Source organism: Trichosurus vulpecula, chromosome 1 (assembly GCF_011100635.1).
Source record: "Trichosurus vulpecula isolate mTriVul1 chromosome 1, mTriVul1.pri, whole genome shotgun sequence".
Taxonomy (NCBI): domain Eukaryota; kingdom Metazoa; phylum Chordata; class Mammalia; order Diprotodontia; family Phalangeridae; genus Trichosurus; species Trichosurus vulpecula.
The window spans coordinates 195,198,035-195,214,806 of NC_050573.1; the positions used below are offsets into that span (position 1 = coordinate 195,198,035).

Here is a 16,772-nt window from a genome sequence, read left to right on the forward strand (position 1 = left end):
TTGGTGAGGAGACTCTGGGTAGCCATTGAAGCAGTCCCCCCAGGTTTGAAAACCCAGGTGTTGGTGATTCTCTCTCTGGTAACTGTTGGTGTATTGCTTGGATGTACAGCTAGAAGCCTGCCTGCTGATTCATGTTTATTTGCTCTGTTCATATAATATATGTTTGTAATTTCTGTTTGTATTCTCTCTGAAATTCAGTGTGCTGGCTTCTCCCCCTGAACTAAGTGAATTATATGTGTATGTTTAATTAAAGTAAGATTGTTAACCCCTTAAAGTTTCTTTCCTTCGAAAATCAGATCAAAGGACATGTGCTAGCAGCCCTTCTGTGTGCTCTTGTTGTGGGTCTTGGGTTGGTCTTTCATCTCCACAGCAGCTGCTAGCAACATTGTTGTTGCAAGCATGTTACTTACCTCCTGATGGAGAGGTAAGGGACCTATTATACAAAATGAGACATACATTTCTTAATATAGCCAATATGGGAATTTGCTTTGCTTGACTTTTCATATTTACTGTGAGAGTTTTCTTTTTGTTGTTGTTCAATTAGGAGAGGAGAGATGGAAAAGAGAGAAAATAAATGTATTCTAATTTTAAAATGATAAAAATAAGTTTTAAAAAGAAGCCACTGGTAACTTTAACAACTGTGTTGTTGTGTTCAGTGGGTTTTACATCTTTCAGAAAAGAAAAAAAAGATTAACTCATTACAAAATTTTGGAAGATGCTACAGAACAATGGCAGGGGGCAGGTGGTAAAATGGAGATGAAAGTCCTAATTAGAGAAAGATTCTTAAAATAGGAAGTTATCTTGCAGATGGAAAAAATAACACAGGGGACATAATAGGCAGGGAATGATGGCTCAAAAGGGCAGATCAATTAGATTTTTTAAATTAAGTGTTTTATCTTAGAAACAGCACAGCAAACATATAGAATTAAGAAAACATTATCTATACTCTGATAAGGAAGTGCAGATGAGAAAGATGGTAGGCAGCTAAATCTGAAAATAAATTTCAGTACATCCAGTCCTGAGTCCTATCCCACCAAGTTTCAATGATATTATGTAAAATATATGTGTGTGGTTGTTGCTGTCTAAATATAAAGACGATTGGCCTGAGTATGACCTGGAAAGACATTTCATCTTGGATCTAACCTATTCCCCTATTTAAAAAAAATTCATGTTTATTTGCTCTGTAGTTTTTTCAACTACATGGAAAGACAAATGATAACATTCATTGCTTTTAAATTTTGAGTTCCAAATTTTCTCTCTTCCTAAAACAGTAAGCAATTTGATATAGGTTACATATGTGCAATCATGTAAAACATATTCCCATATTAGTCATATTGTGAAAAAAGAAACAGACCAACAGAAAACACACACAAAAAAGAAAGTGAAAATAGTATGCTTCTATCTGCATTCAGACTCCATCAGTTTTTTCTTTGGAGGTGGATAGCATTTTTCTTCATGAGTCCTTTGGAATTGTTTTAGATCGTTGTATTGCTGATAATGCCTAAATCATTCATAGTTGATCATCGTACAATATTTCTGTTACTGTATACAATGTTCTCCTGGTTCTGCTCACTTCATTTTGCATCAATTTATATATCTTTCTGGGTTTTTATGAAATTTGCCTGCTCATCATTTCTTATAGCACAATAGTATTCCATTACATTCATATATGACAATTTGTTCAGCCATTCCCCAATTGATAAGCATCCCCTCAATTTCCAATTCTTTGCCACTACAAAAAGAGCTACTATAAATACTCTTGTACAAATAGTTCCTTTTCTACTTAAAAAAAATCTCTTTAGGATACAGACTTAGTAGTGATTTTGCTGGATCAATGGGTGTGCACAGTCCTTTGGCATAGTTTCAAACTGCTCTCCAGAATGGTTGGGTCAGTTCACAACTCCACCAACAATGCATTAGTGTCCCAATTTTTCCACATCCCCACCAACATTTATCATTTTCTTTTTCTGTTGTATTGGCCAATCTGACAGGTGAGAAGTAGCACCTCAGAGTTGTTTTAATTTGTATTTCTCTAATCAATAGTGATTTAGAACATTTTTTCATATGGCTATATGGCTTTGATTTCTTCATCTGAAAACAGCCTTTGAGCATTTATCAATTGGGAAATGATGTGTATTCTTATAAATTTGACTCAATTATCTACATATTTGAGAAATGAAGCCTTTCTCAGTGACACTTGCTATTAAAAATAATTTCCCAGCTTTCTGTTTTGCTTCTAATCTTGGTTGCATTAGTTTTGTTTTTGCAAAACCTTTTAAATTTAATATAATCAAAGTTGTCCATTTTCCATCTCATAATGCTCTCTATCTCTTGTTTAGTCATAAATTTTCCCTTTGCTGGAACAGAATCTATTATGCTTCAGTTGAAGTAATAAAAGCAGGGATAGCAATCTGATCTTAGATAAAATAAAAGCAAAAAAAGACCTAATTAAAAGAGATAAGGAAGGAAACTACATCTTGCTAAAAGGTACTATAGACAATGAAGCAATCAAATTAGAAAAGCGAGGAATAGCCTACCTGTCAGATCTATAGGGAGGGGAAGAATTCTTGACCAAACAAGAGATAGAGAGCATTACGAAATGAAAAATAAATATTTTGATCATATCAAATTGAAAACCTTTTGTACAAACAAAACCAATGCAACCAAGATTAGAAGGAAAGCAGAAAGGTAGGAAACAATCTTTACGGCAAGTATCTCTCATAAACGCTTCATTTTTATAGAGAACTGAGTTGAATTTATGAGAATACAAGCCATTCCCCAATTGATAAATGGTCAAAGGATATAGACAGGCAATTTTCAGATGAAGAAATGAAAGATATCTAAAGGCATATGAAAAAGTGCTCTAAATCATTTTTGATTAGAGAAATGCAAATTAAAACAACTCTGAAATACCACCTTCCACCAATCAGATTGGCTAATATAACAAAAAAGGAATATGATAAATGTTGGAGAAGATGTGGGAAAATTGGGACACTAATGGATTGTAGGTAGAGTTGTGAGTTGCATCAACAACCACTCTGGAGAGCAATTTGGAACTATGTCCAAAGGGCAACCAAACTGTGCAAACCCTTTCATCCAGCAACACCCCTACTAGGTCTTTATGCCAAAGAGATCATAAAAAAGGGAAAAGGGCTTACATGTGCAAAAAATATTTATAGCAGCTCTTTTCATGGTGGCAAAATATTGGAAATTGAGGGGATGCCCGTCAATTGGGGAATGGCTAGACAAGCTGTGGTATATAATGGAATATTATTGTGCAATAAGAAATGGTGAACTGGCAGATTGCAGAAAAACCTGGTAAGATTTGTACAAACTGATGCAAAGTGAAATGAGCAGAACCAGGAAAACATTGTACACAGTATCAGCAACATCATGTGGTGATCATCTATGAATGACTCAGCTCTTCTCAGCAATACAACAATTCAAGACAAAGACAAAAGACTCATTAAGGAAAATGCTATCCATATCCCAATAAAGAATCAATGGACTCAGAATGCAGATTGAAACATATTTCTCACTTATATTATTCTTTCTCATGGTTTTATTTCCTTTTGATCTATTTCTTCCACAACTGTGGCGAATATGGAAATATATTTTACATGATAACACATGTATAAAATATATCAAATTGACTATCACTTTGAAAGAGGGGAGGGAGGAAGAAAAATTTGGAACTCAAAATCTTGTAAACAATGAATGCTAAAAATTTTTTTTAAAGCAATTTTAAAAAACAAAAAAAATTCTCCCCTTTTCCATATATCTAACAGGCAAACTCTTCCTTGCTCTCCTAATTTGTTTGTGGTATCACCATTTTTGTCTAAATCAAGTACCCATTTTGACTTTATCTTGGTATATTGTATAAGATATTGGCCTATACCTAGTTTCTGCCATGGTGTTTTCTAGTTTTCCCAGTATTTTGTCAATAGTGAGCTTTCATCCCAGAAGCTGGAGTCTTGGGGTTTATCAAACATTAGATTACTATGGTTATTTACTACTATGTTTTATGTGCCTCACCTATTCCACTGATCTGCCACTCTATTTCTTAGCAAGTACCAGATAGTTTTGATAATTACCACATTATAATCTAGTTTGAGATCTGGTATGGCTAGAACACTTTCCTTTGCATTTTTTTTTCATGAATTCCCTTGATTTTATTGACCTTTTTTTCTTCCAGATGAATTTTGTTACTATTTTTCCTGGCTGTATAAAATAAATTTTTGGCAGTTTGATCAGTATGGCACTGATTAAGTAAATTAATTTAGGTAGAATTGTCTAGCCCACTCCTTTCTAAAGGATATTGTGATTTCCAGCAGGAGGAGAGTCATGGCTGTTTGCTTGCTCCTTCCCTTATCAATCTCTAAGAGGGATAGTGAGCTAAAATTATTTTGATGCAGCACAATTCAAATACTGGTAATATAGAGATAAAATATATTCAGCATAAAAAGCATTTTTTTTCCTGACCACTTGCAAGAATGATCCTTTTCTTTGTTATCCTCCTCTCAAGCGAACAATAGTTTTAGCTCCCTCCCACCAAACACTAGTTACATAAAAGACCATCATGAATAGCCCATTTATCCAAGCAAAATAGTTAACATCAGGGAAGTTATATAGATTAGAACGGGCTAGAGAATATAGAATAGCAAAGGAGTTCTTTTGCTGAAAGTGAGTTAGAATTCTTAGCTCAACCAAAGAAAAAGGAGACTATCTCACCAAGGGGAGTCTGCCCTCAGCATTCTCTAGAGTTGGGAGCACTAAAAGTCAAGGGACATTTGGGGGGAGGGGGCTGGCCTCCCTTACATGTCAGTGGCTCCAAGAGTCCTAGTAACTTTTAAAAAGTTTGCACTTGCCTTTCACTACCACTTCTCTTAAAGTCTTGCAAATAGGTGCCTATGGGGCAGAAAACTGGCCCTGAAGTCAGGAGGACCTGAGTTCAAATCTGACCTCAGACCAGACATTTGACACTTACTAGCTATGTGATCCTGGGCAAGTCACTTAACCCTGATTACCTCACCAAAAAACCCCAAAACAAATAGGTGCCTATAAATATACAGAGAGTTGAGAATTATTTCATTATTTGATGGATATGAGACTCCATTTGGAACACAAAAAATAGTGGGATTCCAGAGTTGTTGAATGGAATACATGTTATATAAATTTTAAAAATCCACTTTGTAAGAGCAATATAGAGGAAAATTTATATGACTGGTAGGTCATGTGAAAAAGAGCTGGAAATTTTGGTTGAGCACAAGCTCAATAAGAGCCAACAATATGATATGAATAATAAAACAACAACAACACAGCAGACTAAGGCTACATTACTAGAAGTACATTTGATTCTCATCATTCACAGTAGTTATGTTCGATAAAGTTGCCACAAATTCTGAATTAGCGACTACTGAACCATTCACCTAGAGAAAATCCAGTATCAGATTCCTCCAAGCCTCTGGACGTAGTATTGATGTTAGCACTTTCCAAAAATGCTTCATGCCCAGATAGGCAAACTTGCCCTTCTTTTTTCTAGATGTATCATGGTATTGATTCATTAACACCAAACTCATGGCCAATAGCATTATAATTCCTGCCTGAACAAAGCTTATGTAACATTGTCCACAAGATATGCCACAGCCTTCTTGGAATTATTAACACTAGAAAGCACCTTAGCATTATGCTTGGGGGCCATTTTAACCAAGAAAGCGTTGTATACAGTAACAGCAATATTGTGTTAAGAACATCTAAATCATTTTGACTATTATAAATACCCAAATTAACTTAAAAAGACATGAAGGAAGACACTATCTGCATAGAGAAAGAACTAATAAATAAAAGTATGTATAGAATGATTTTACATATGTATACATATTTGTGTTTAATGGTAACCATCTCCAGGTCAGGAGGGGAGGAAAGAAAAAAAGAAATTTACATGATAACTTTACTATATATTTAAAAGGAATAGCAAATAGATTTGCAGTTTCATGTGCAGTCATCTTTTTTTATTTATATTATGTTATGGACATGCGTGTTTTATTCCATTAATTAAAAATAAAATAAATTAAAATTTAAGAAAACAGAAAAACCACCAACAAAAAGCACAAAAATATGGAAAGTATAGTATTAAATAGATCACAAAAAAGACACTTTTTTATAGTATGAGAGATGAAACAAGAAGGCAAAACATCACCTTGTACAGTCTCAGCTGGGAACCTGCAAGTCAGCCAACTCTAATTTTTTGCCCATCTGTGCATGTCCATGAATGACCACAAAAGGGTTATTAGAGAAACGATTTTTGTACTCAGTGGGAGGTTGGACCAGATGACCTCTGACTTCCCTTCCCACTATTTAGCTAGGGTTCAACAATATAAGTCCATCTTAGCCCAGAAGGCTATGTCTCTGCTCACCTTCTTTTCTGGGTGGTCAAGTCTTCAGGGGTGGCTACAGATACTAAATAAATGTGTACTAAGTAAATAAATGCCTAGAAATATCATTTATAGGCCCAGCTATCAGTTCTTTTCAGGGGAAGAGGAAAAACACCTGGCTCCTTTTGCACAGGAAATGTCAGCCCCACTGATATCTACAGAAGCAGTAAATATTGACTTATCTCAACTCCTTTCTCAAAAGGCAAACATCTGAACAGGCGCTTAGGCCCATATGAACTCTGCGTTCTGTTTAACTTGGGGCCATGGGAGAGAAGGGAATCCTGGGAAGGGACAAAGCTGTGTTTGCTTTATTTACTGTTGGATGTCTTAGGTAAGGCAACCTTATGAAGGTTTGGACAGGCTCCTATTAGAAGATTAACCTTTTTCTTGGAAGAACCTTGTCAGCCAGGCCTGACCTGTTGAAAATCTATCCTAAAAGAAAATGAGCCTTCTTGTGATCTTTGAAAGAATAGAAAACTGGAACTTCTCCCTCAGGAACTGCCACATTCCACCGTGCCTTCCCACAAGGCCCTCTTCAATTTAAAGAATATTTTTAAATAAAAAGTTTAAAAGACAAGTAAGCAAACATAAATTTTAACAAGTATTAATTGAGCACCTGCTATGTGAGCAATCTTGTGCTGCATGTAACACATGTGTTGTATATAACATATATAATGTATATAAGGACCCACACAGATGCCAAAAAGAAGCACAAACACATTGTTAATGTTTAAACAAGTAAGAATTTGCCAACCTTTGAAGCTACTTGCTCTAAACAGAGCAACAGCAAGAAGTTCATGAGACTAGCAAAGTTGGAGTGGCTTTGCACCCTGAAATAGACTAGATGTGGGACTGACCTTCTTGGGAACTAGGCATAAAGGATTCTCTTTTGAAAAAAATCCATAATGGATGAATTAAAGTGAAGAAAAGCAATGGATCGACTTTGGTTCAAAACTCAAACTAGAGACTAGTACTGCTTCTTGCTGGTCGTAGAGGGATAGAGCACTAGAGTAAGGAAGACTCGAGTTCAAATCCAGCCTCAGTTACTTACTAGCTGTGTGACCCGGAGTGAGTCACTCGATCCTGTTTGTTTCAGTTTCCTCATCTGTAAAATGAGCTGGAGAAGGAAATAGCAAGCCATTTCAGTATCTTTGCCAAGAAAACCCCAAATGGGGTCATGGAAAGTTGGACATGACTGAAACAATTGAACAACACTGCTTCTTGTTAGCTGGGTGACCTTAGTCAAGTCACATCTTTGGGTTTCAGTTTCTTCATTTGAAAATTGAAGGGGTTGGACTGAATCTGTGGTTCTTAACCTTTTTTGTGCCATGGAACACTTAGACAATCTGGTAAAACCTATGGCTCCCTTTTCAGAATTATACTTTTTTGTTTGGGGAGAGTTGGAGTGGGGAAGGCAAGGCAGTTGATGCCCAAGGTTACACAGCTAGTAAGTGTCAAGTGTCTGAGGTCAAATTTGAACTCAGGTCCTCCTGACTCCAGGGCCAGTGCTCTATTCACTTCACCACTTAGCTGTCCTAGAATTATGTTTTTAAAGGTATAAATTTTTTTCTTAAAAGATCATACTTGCTCTGGACTCACAATAGAGCACAATTTACTATGCATTACATTTCTAACCCAAAACAGACACCTGGGATACTGCCATTTTAAAGAACCACACATTTGCAGAGTCAAAGTACACCTGGAATCCAGCCTCAGCTCTTTTTTATGTACAAAAGAAATAATAGGGAGGGCCTCAACAACACTGAGATTTATCCTCTGTTTTCAAAGTCCCAGTTTGGCTTTCTTTTGCTCACATCACCTTTATTAGGAATATCTTCATTGTTTGCAGGAATATTCTCCACTAATAATCAGGCCTTTTCATTTAGGTTGGCATCATCCTTTGCAGTTGTTTCAAATCATCTTATAAAACCTATAAAATATTGCACAGAAACATTCTATATAAAAACATTGTAAGACTATCTAGGGACAAAGAAGCTGAAAACATTCACAAATCATCTCTAAGTTCTGTCGTTGTCCAACTCTGCATGACCCATTTGGGGTTTTCTTGACAAAGATACTGGAGTGATTTGTCATTTCCTTCTCCAGCTGGAGAAGTGGTCATTCAGAAGGAAGTGGCAATCTACTCTTTGAGACACAAGGTAATCAGACTTGGAGCGAGGAAGGTCTGGGTTAAAATCCTGCTTTTGAAACTTACTGTGTGAACATGGGCAAGTCTCATAATCTCTCATAGCTCCCAATTCCTCAACCATAAACTGGGGATAATAAGACCTATACTACCTACTTCATAGTTCTTCCATGAGACTTATAAGAAGTAATGTATTTAAAGCATTATATACATATAAATTATTTTTTTCTATGCTTGCATGTATGTTCCCAAGGCAGTTTGGAAACCCAGTAAGCTGAAGTTGACTCTTAACTATAATTCCTAGTGCTAGCATTCAATTAATTTATTATCACAGATTTGGAGTTTCTCATTTTTCCAAAGATGAGAAAGCTTAGATCCTTGGAATTTTGTGTGGGTAAAAGGTGTGTAACAGAACTTAGGTGGGGCAACTAAGTGGCTCAGTGGATCTGGGTGACCCTAGCAAGTCATTAAACCCAGTTTACCTCAGTTTCCTTGTCTATAAAATGAGGATTTCAGACTAATGATCTTAGAGACCTTTCCAAATCTTACAGATTATGCTGTTTAGGATGGTCTTGGTTCCATCATTTAGTACAGTGCCTTGCACATGATAGGCAATTGATACACTTGTTGAGTTGAATAGTATCTTAAGTTGATCCCATTCATTAAATATGGAGCTTGTTGTCAGTCAACAACAGGTACTATTTCAGAAGAATTTTGTTTTTGTTTGCAGAACTACAGGAATGACGCTTCATTAGCTGGAGACTGATCGTCATAAACAGAAGTTTTCAGCTAATTAAGTGGTCCCGATCCCCTCTACCAACCCAAGCTTTTTATTACCTTATGTGTTTTAACCAGCTACTTTGACTCAGGCCTTCAAAAAGGCTAGCATGCTGTTTTTGAACTTAAACACTCCTCTGGAATAATTCAAATTGTGTCAACCACATTGACAGCAGTAAGACAGGCTAATGCATAGGTGTGACATCTTTAAAATAATGTAATTTTCAGGCCTGATGAACAAACGTAATAAAGTACTCTCTTCTCCCCTCATCTCTGCGGTGATCACAAGCTTCCAATCAGATACTGATTATCTCAAAAGGGATGCTAGTGTCTGAAAGAGGAGTTTTACCTAGTTTATGGGTTGCGTGGGGGGAGCATAAGCTCTTGCTCAGCAAGAAGTGACTTGATAATGTGAAATTTTGTATTATTCCAATTTGTTATTGAAAGAGTCCATGAGTAGAGTGGAAGCAATTGTAAGATTTAACTACATTTCAAAAGACTAAAAATCACTGGATTTAGAGCCAAAAAGGACTTTATGGATCATTTAGCTTAACCCTTTTGAGGGTTAACTTGAGGGTAACTGAGGCACAGAGCAATGACATGACTTATCCAAGGACACACAGTAAGTAGTAGAGAGACAATAAGAGGCATCAGTTTTTCTCTAATTTTAAATTAGAAGAGATCCTAACCGTAACTTAGAAATTTAAATGGGATGAAAGGTAACACTGGAGTGGCATTTAATTAACCAACAAAGACTTTTTGAGCATCTACAATGGACAAGGCACCACAGACAATACAGAAATGTGAAAACATGACCCTCGGCCTGAAGAAGCTCACAACCTAACAGGGGGGGAGGGAACAAGATCTATACATATAAAAGATAAATGGCAATACACTTAAATTCGACAGCTATTTATAAAGCTATTATTATATTCAAAACACTTTTCTAGGAACTGGGAGAGATAAAAAGAAAAATAAGATACACTTACATAGCTTACAATTTAATAAGAGAAAAATAATGACGTGATACAGTAGAAGGAATACACAATTTGGAGTCAAGAAATGGGTAATTTTGACACTAATTAATTATTTGGTAATACTCAATTAACCTGTCTATTTCCATATTTATAAAGTGGGCATTATAACATTAGCAGTATCTACCCTCACAGTGTTGTTGCAAAGAAAGTGTTTTGTAAAACTGTGAACCACTAATATTATGAAAGAGGTACAAAGTGCTACAGGCATTTCATTTTTTTGTTAATCCAGTCCTGTCCAACTCTTTGTCATCCCATTTGGGATTTTCTTGGCAAAGATAATGAAGTGGTTTGCTATTCTCTTTTGCAGCTCATTTTACAGTTGGGAAAACTGAGACAGAATACAATGACTTGCCCAGGGTCACAAAACTGTCTGAGGCCAGATTTGAACTCAAATCTTCCTGACTCCAGCTCTGGTGCTCTGTCCACTGCACCACGTAGCTACTCTAGAGGCATTTTATAATAAATACCAGATAGTTGGTAAGGAACATGAGTTAGCTCTGCTGTTAGAAACGCTGACAAAGTAATTAACTTACTTTAGAATTCAACCTTCCCATTCCTAATCTACTCTACTTGCCTTTTGGGGGCAGTTTTTTGGTCTAACTTTTGCCCATTTAAGATGGTTTATCTTTGAGCTAGTGCCTCCTTGACTGATATAAGAAGGTCTGTAAGGATCTCACTTTTTCTGTGTTATGGTGTGGTGCCTGAGTTGTTTAAATGTTCAATAAATGCTAATGGATACTGACAAAGAGCACTCATTGCGTCTTCAGATGTGCGTCCTAGACCTGATATTGCAGAGACTCATACATTCTAACTCGGAGTTTAAAGCTTGCATCATAGTTGATTAGCTGTGCTTCCAATTATAGGTTTCTGCCGTTTCTTGAACAGCCAACCCTCAATTATCTATGCTGGAGAAAAGGATAAAAGGAATAAATGAAATCTGGCAGGCTATTTAAGAGAGCTTCATTTGATTCATTTATTTTTTTATCTCTTTCAATAAGCACGTCTGATAAATTACAGTAATAACTAAGTTTCTTTTCTTTTCTGGAACACCTTCAGATGTTGCTGCTAAGAAATAGTGAAATGGCCAGAAGATGAGCAGCTGAACAGAAAAAGAATATCACAGGCAAAAGGATAACTTCAACTATTTAATTGATAACCGAATAACCCAAAACCAACTCTCATTTTTGCAGATGCAATGTACTGCAATTTCCAGACAGTAAATAGCCCCGCCTCCACCACCACCCCAAATTATCTTAAGTTGATGTTATTTTGAAGCGCTACAATAAACTTTATAGACTAACTTTGCTGGGAATGTATTTTTCTATTTTCTATTCTCTCCCTAAATGAAGAACAATGCTCCTCCATTCCTCACTAGAATTTGAATTGCCTTCCCAACAGTAGATTTTCCTTCAGTTGGATAAAAGTGTCAAGCAGCATATTTACAATTATTAATGCCCTGTATAGAATAGATGCTCAATAAATGCTATCACTTATCAAAATGTCCCTTATCCAAGTTAAAGACATACAAACATTATCAGTTCAAAACCATTGTGCCCAAAGGGAACTCACACTGGCAGACCTTACCAATAGCTTAAGCAGGGCAATACTTGCTAGAAAATACCTAAATCTCAGAGGGGATATATGTTTCATAGGATGAGTCAAATGATGTTTTCTTTGAATTTAAGGAAAAGTTAAAGGGCAGAAGGCAGTGAGCCATGAAAGTCAGTGACAGCTGCTTTCTCTAGCTGCCCATCAAAGGTTGGAATCTGACTCTCCTTGACCAGCATAGATTAGCTGAGGAGAGGGAGGTGTCCCTAGGAGCCAACACGCTGGAGAGCTGGGCGGGTCTCCCAAGCTGATCCCTCAGAAAACCTTGTGGTCCCTTGAGCTCTGGCATCAGAACAACAGTACTGGCGCACAACTATACTTCTGCGGCTCCAAGCTCTTTTCCTCACTGCCCTAGAGGCTCTGTGTCATCCTTGCTCCTCGCTTTACAGAGGAGGAAAGGGAAAATCTTTTTCCCTGAAGGAAAAAGGATCAAGGGAGGAAGCAGAGTGGGTGAACAAGGGAGAAAAGCGGGGGAAAGAGAAAGTTTCTAGGAGTTCTGCAAGTTACACTTCTCTCTGCCAGCCAAAGCCAGAGTCTTGAGTTCAGGACCATGGACAGCGACATTGGCAAAGTTCTGGGACAGATCGATGCTGCAGTTTTTCTGCACATCTGGCAGTGCTTTGATGTCGATGGTAAGTGATCAGTACTGTCATGATGGCTGTAGGTAAGGACACTGACTACGATTTTTCTGTCTGTATTTGGGCGTGAGTGGCGAGTTTTTTCATCTCTGTATTTCTCTCCAGATTTGTTGATTTGAAAGTTGTCTACCCCAAGAATCTGAAAGTAAGCCAGAAAAAATAAAGAGTAGGGCAAAGGAGACATTCTAGGTACCAAGCAAAACAAATTGAAGATATTGGGACAAGTTCTTAACATTGTGGAGTGGGAAGGACATTAGACTCAGAGTAAGATGACCAATTTCTGCTACTTATTAACTGTATGGTTTTTGGGTAAGTCATTTTCCCTCTTTGAATTATGGTTTGTAAAATGATGGGTAAGGCTAGATTGTTTCTAAGGTCCCTTCCTACTCTAAATTCTAGAACACTGGGTTGTGGACCAAATTGTAGAGGACTCTACATGCCAGGCTAAAAATGGTTTCTCTTTTCAGTACAAACTATATTATCTGGGCTTGAGAGCTGATTATCTAAGTAAAATTAATTTTTCCTTCACAGTTCTATCATTCCTTCCCTGGCACTATTATTTCCTGAATGACACCTTTATTTTAAATGAGGAAACACTTTACTGAATTACAACAGGTGCTTTATTATTAATTAAAATGAGTGTCATAAAGGAAATTGCATGAAAATTGTGTACTGAATTTTCACTTGCAGTGTTTACTAAACTATTGATCAAGTTGGGATTCATTACAGTGAAATACTTCCCTAGTGACTGAGATTCCTTTAATCATGCTTAGCTAAAATTTCCTTCTTAGGTAGTTTTTATTTCCAATTGTTTATAAACTTTGGGGGAAAAGGACTTGTTTTCATGCTCCTCTTTCCCCTCCCCCCCTTAAAATCTATCTCTTAAATATGAATGATAGAGTTGAGTTCAATTTTAGTTGTTGACAGAACAAAACAACAATCTGTCCAAGGGAAATTTACAGATTTTTAAAAAAAAACTGGTAATGTTATGTTATTTATTATTAGATGATTTATGATTTCTCTGCTTACTTTTAGATAATGGATACATAGAAGGGAAGGAACTTGATGATTTCTTTCGCCACTTGCTGGAAAAGATGGGCACTGAGGTAAGTACATGTTCTATCATTGTATTTCAAGATGAAATTTAACAAATCCCAAAGGCTAATGTTCTTTTATTCTCATTAATCTTGCCTGACCAGTTTCTTTCCTGGATGAAGTGTTTTCCCCCTTTCCTAGCAACAAGGTGAGATTTAGGCAGGTTTTATAACAGATGTAACTGTTGCATCCAGTTCTCAGTAACAGTTGCCACCTGTCTGAAGGTCATAACCATAAGACAACAAAAAGCCCTATGCTTGGAAATCTGCTTGGCTATTGCAGTGAATGAGCATAAACCCAGAGACAAGGCTCCAGAGCCTTACTCTGAAGGTGGGTGAAGTATTGATAGGTTTGGGGTCCTTTTGGACCCCTTCCTAGCATGTATATGAAAAGTTTTAAATTTTCTTTGTAAAATCAGAGGGGTTCAGCATTTTATAGTATTAGAACTTTGGTACCATGTGGACAAACATTGACATAATTTATGGGAGGGAAATGGACAAAAGAGAGATGAAACCTTTCCATGCCACAGTGATAAGAAAGTACACAATGTATGTATTTCTATGTCACTCTTTCAGTTTTTGCCTTTGTTATTTTTAATAAAAAGCACATAAATGTTTTTTAGGAATTGACAGAGCAGAAACTATTTGGCACACTCCTTCCTTTATACAGTGTATAGAGATCTAGCAACGTGTAAACTTTAGCCAATTTATTCCAAGTGTCTAAGTCCTTTCTGGTAGTAAGGACAGAGCTTAGGGAAACAAATTAACTCTTTTTGGCCATTAGGGAACTCTTTTTGGCCACCAGACAGTGAAGCTGTGGGAATATACAACACACATGCACACACACACAAACACACACACACCATGATTGATGAGGGTGTGGTCACCTGTTTTGTGTATGTGCCATTAGGAAAGAATAAAGTTAGAGATTGTTTTTATTCTTCACATTGTTGAACCAAAAGCAGTTTAAAATGTTTCCAGTCTCTGGGCATGAATGGGAAGTACCTAGGATGGAGAACTGCTCAAATCTAGAAACAAAAGGGACGATGCCAGGGTGGAGCACTGCAGGAGTAGAATAGTGCCATAGGCTAAGGATCATATGGACATATTCTGCTCACCTCTGTTCATCTTTCACATTCTCATACTCCTCAGGATTTCCTACACTGCAGATAGTACTGGTGCATGTGCTCAGTGTTGGCCTCTGGGTAACCACCACTTCATTTCCTGTTACCCTTCACTCTCAAGTCTTCAGGCTGTACATAAAACACATCGAACTATAAGCATATGTGGTTCCTTCTACCCTGAGAGTTACATCAGAAATTTGAGCAGAATCAAGAATGACTGTAAGGTGCCAGCAGCTACTCTAGAAAATTGCCCTAGCATTAGGAGTGTGTAGGAGCCAGCTCATAGTGGCTATGGAGAGCTAATTGTTAAATTTTCGGTGTGAGCATTTCCACTCTGGATATTAGCAAATGCTATAAATTAGAGCTTGGTTTATTGTTTTGTTGATTGTCTAGACTTTAGAAAGTATTAATAATGCAGTTTAAATGTAAAAGTGCGTCAAGGGTACAATTCTTCCTCCAGAGAGATAGTTGTTAAACATTTATAAGCACACCTCATTCTAGCATGTACATGAAAAAAGTGCCTACTTTTCTTTGCAAAATCAGATGAGTGCAGCATTTTATAGTATTAGGACCATGTGGACAAACACTGACATGGAAGGGAATGAACTTATGGGAGGGAAATAGACAAAAGAGGGATGAAACCTTTCCATGCCACAGTGATAGGGACGTTAACAGCTATCACTAAGAAAATCCAGCTGTTCCCTTGTGATTTGTTAACAGCTTCTAACTTTAAAATGCTAAACCAAAAATTGGAACTTGAGACCTATTTGGAATAATCCCTGGTTTGACATTTTATAACAAAGTAAGGGGAACTTAAGTTTAAACAGATGAATCACTTGAAATGTGTGAAGTACTTATAATATGGAACGCAGAGGGAATGTGGCAATGGAAAAGAAGCCTATTGCAAGCTAAAGTGCAGTGTTGATGATAATAGTCCAGACGAACCTTGGTCCTCCCAAGGAATATAGTACAGAGCAGTCCTCAATGTCTCTTCATTAAGCTCTGAATACCAGGCATTTGTGCCTGTTTTCCTTGGTCAAAATTTAAAAATTCAAAACCCCTCCAGGAAACCACATAACATTTGGTATCTGGTAATTAACTTTCCTAAAGTCTTTTTCTCAAGGCACTTTTTTCACAATAACCTTGTGAGGTGGCAAAAAACAATTATCTCCACTTTCCTCATATGAAAACTAAAGCTCAGAAATTCTGTACAGCCAGAAATCACAAGGTATCAGAACCAAGATTTGAACTCGTGTCTTCTGACTCCAAGATCAGCCCTCATTCTGCTGTGTCACACTGCCTCTCACTCTATTTGTGACTTGTTTCTGTCAACTTAATGGGGATGATGGGGCAGCTAGGTGAGTAGAACAAGAGGACTGGAGTCAGGAAGACCTGAATTCAAATCCAAACTGAGACACTTACGAGCTGTGTGATCTTGGGCATGTCATGTTTGCCTTAAGAATATGTCATGTTTGCCACAAGAATAATAACAGCATCTGCCTCCCAGGGTGGTTGTGAGGATAATATTTGTAGAGAACTTAGCACAATGTCTGGCACACAGTAGGCACTACATAGATGTCAGTTGTGGTTATTATCATTAGTAGTGGCACAGTTGAAGGTTGATCCAGTGGGAGCATCATTAATTTGGCCCATTTCTTTTTTTTTTGGAGGGGGGAAGGCAGGGCAATTGGGGTTAAGTGACTTGCCCAAGGTCACACAGCTAGTAAGTGTGTCACGTGTCTGAGGCCAGATTTGAACTCAGGTCCTCCTGACTCCAGGGCTGGTGCTTTACTCACTGCACCACCTAGAAATGTGGCCCACTTCTTAATGGCTACATAGCCAGTAATCTGCGTGCTTTTAGGACAGAAGGCTCCATTTTGCTCAACTGTCTTCCCTTGCCAGCTCTCATGCTTG

General features: G+C 37.3%; 1 protein-coding gene across 1 annotated transcript in view; it reads left to right on the plus strand.

The window, feature by feature from the left end:
* Positions 1-12,552: 12,552 nt before the first annotated feature.
* The window catches only part of SCGN (secretagogin, EF-hand calcium binding protein), a 66,343-nt gene continuing 62,123 nt past the window's right edge, over positions 12,553-16,772 (plus strand). Inside the window, exons 1-2 of the mRNA XM_036742360.1 lie at positions 12,553-12,634; positions 13,676-13,746. Coding sequence (XP_036598255.1) covers positions 12,553-12,634; positions 13,676-13,746 — 153 coding nt within the window. The remainder of the gene's footprint in view (positions 12,635-13,675; positions 13,747-16,772) is intronic.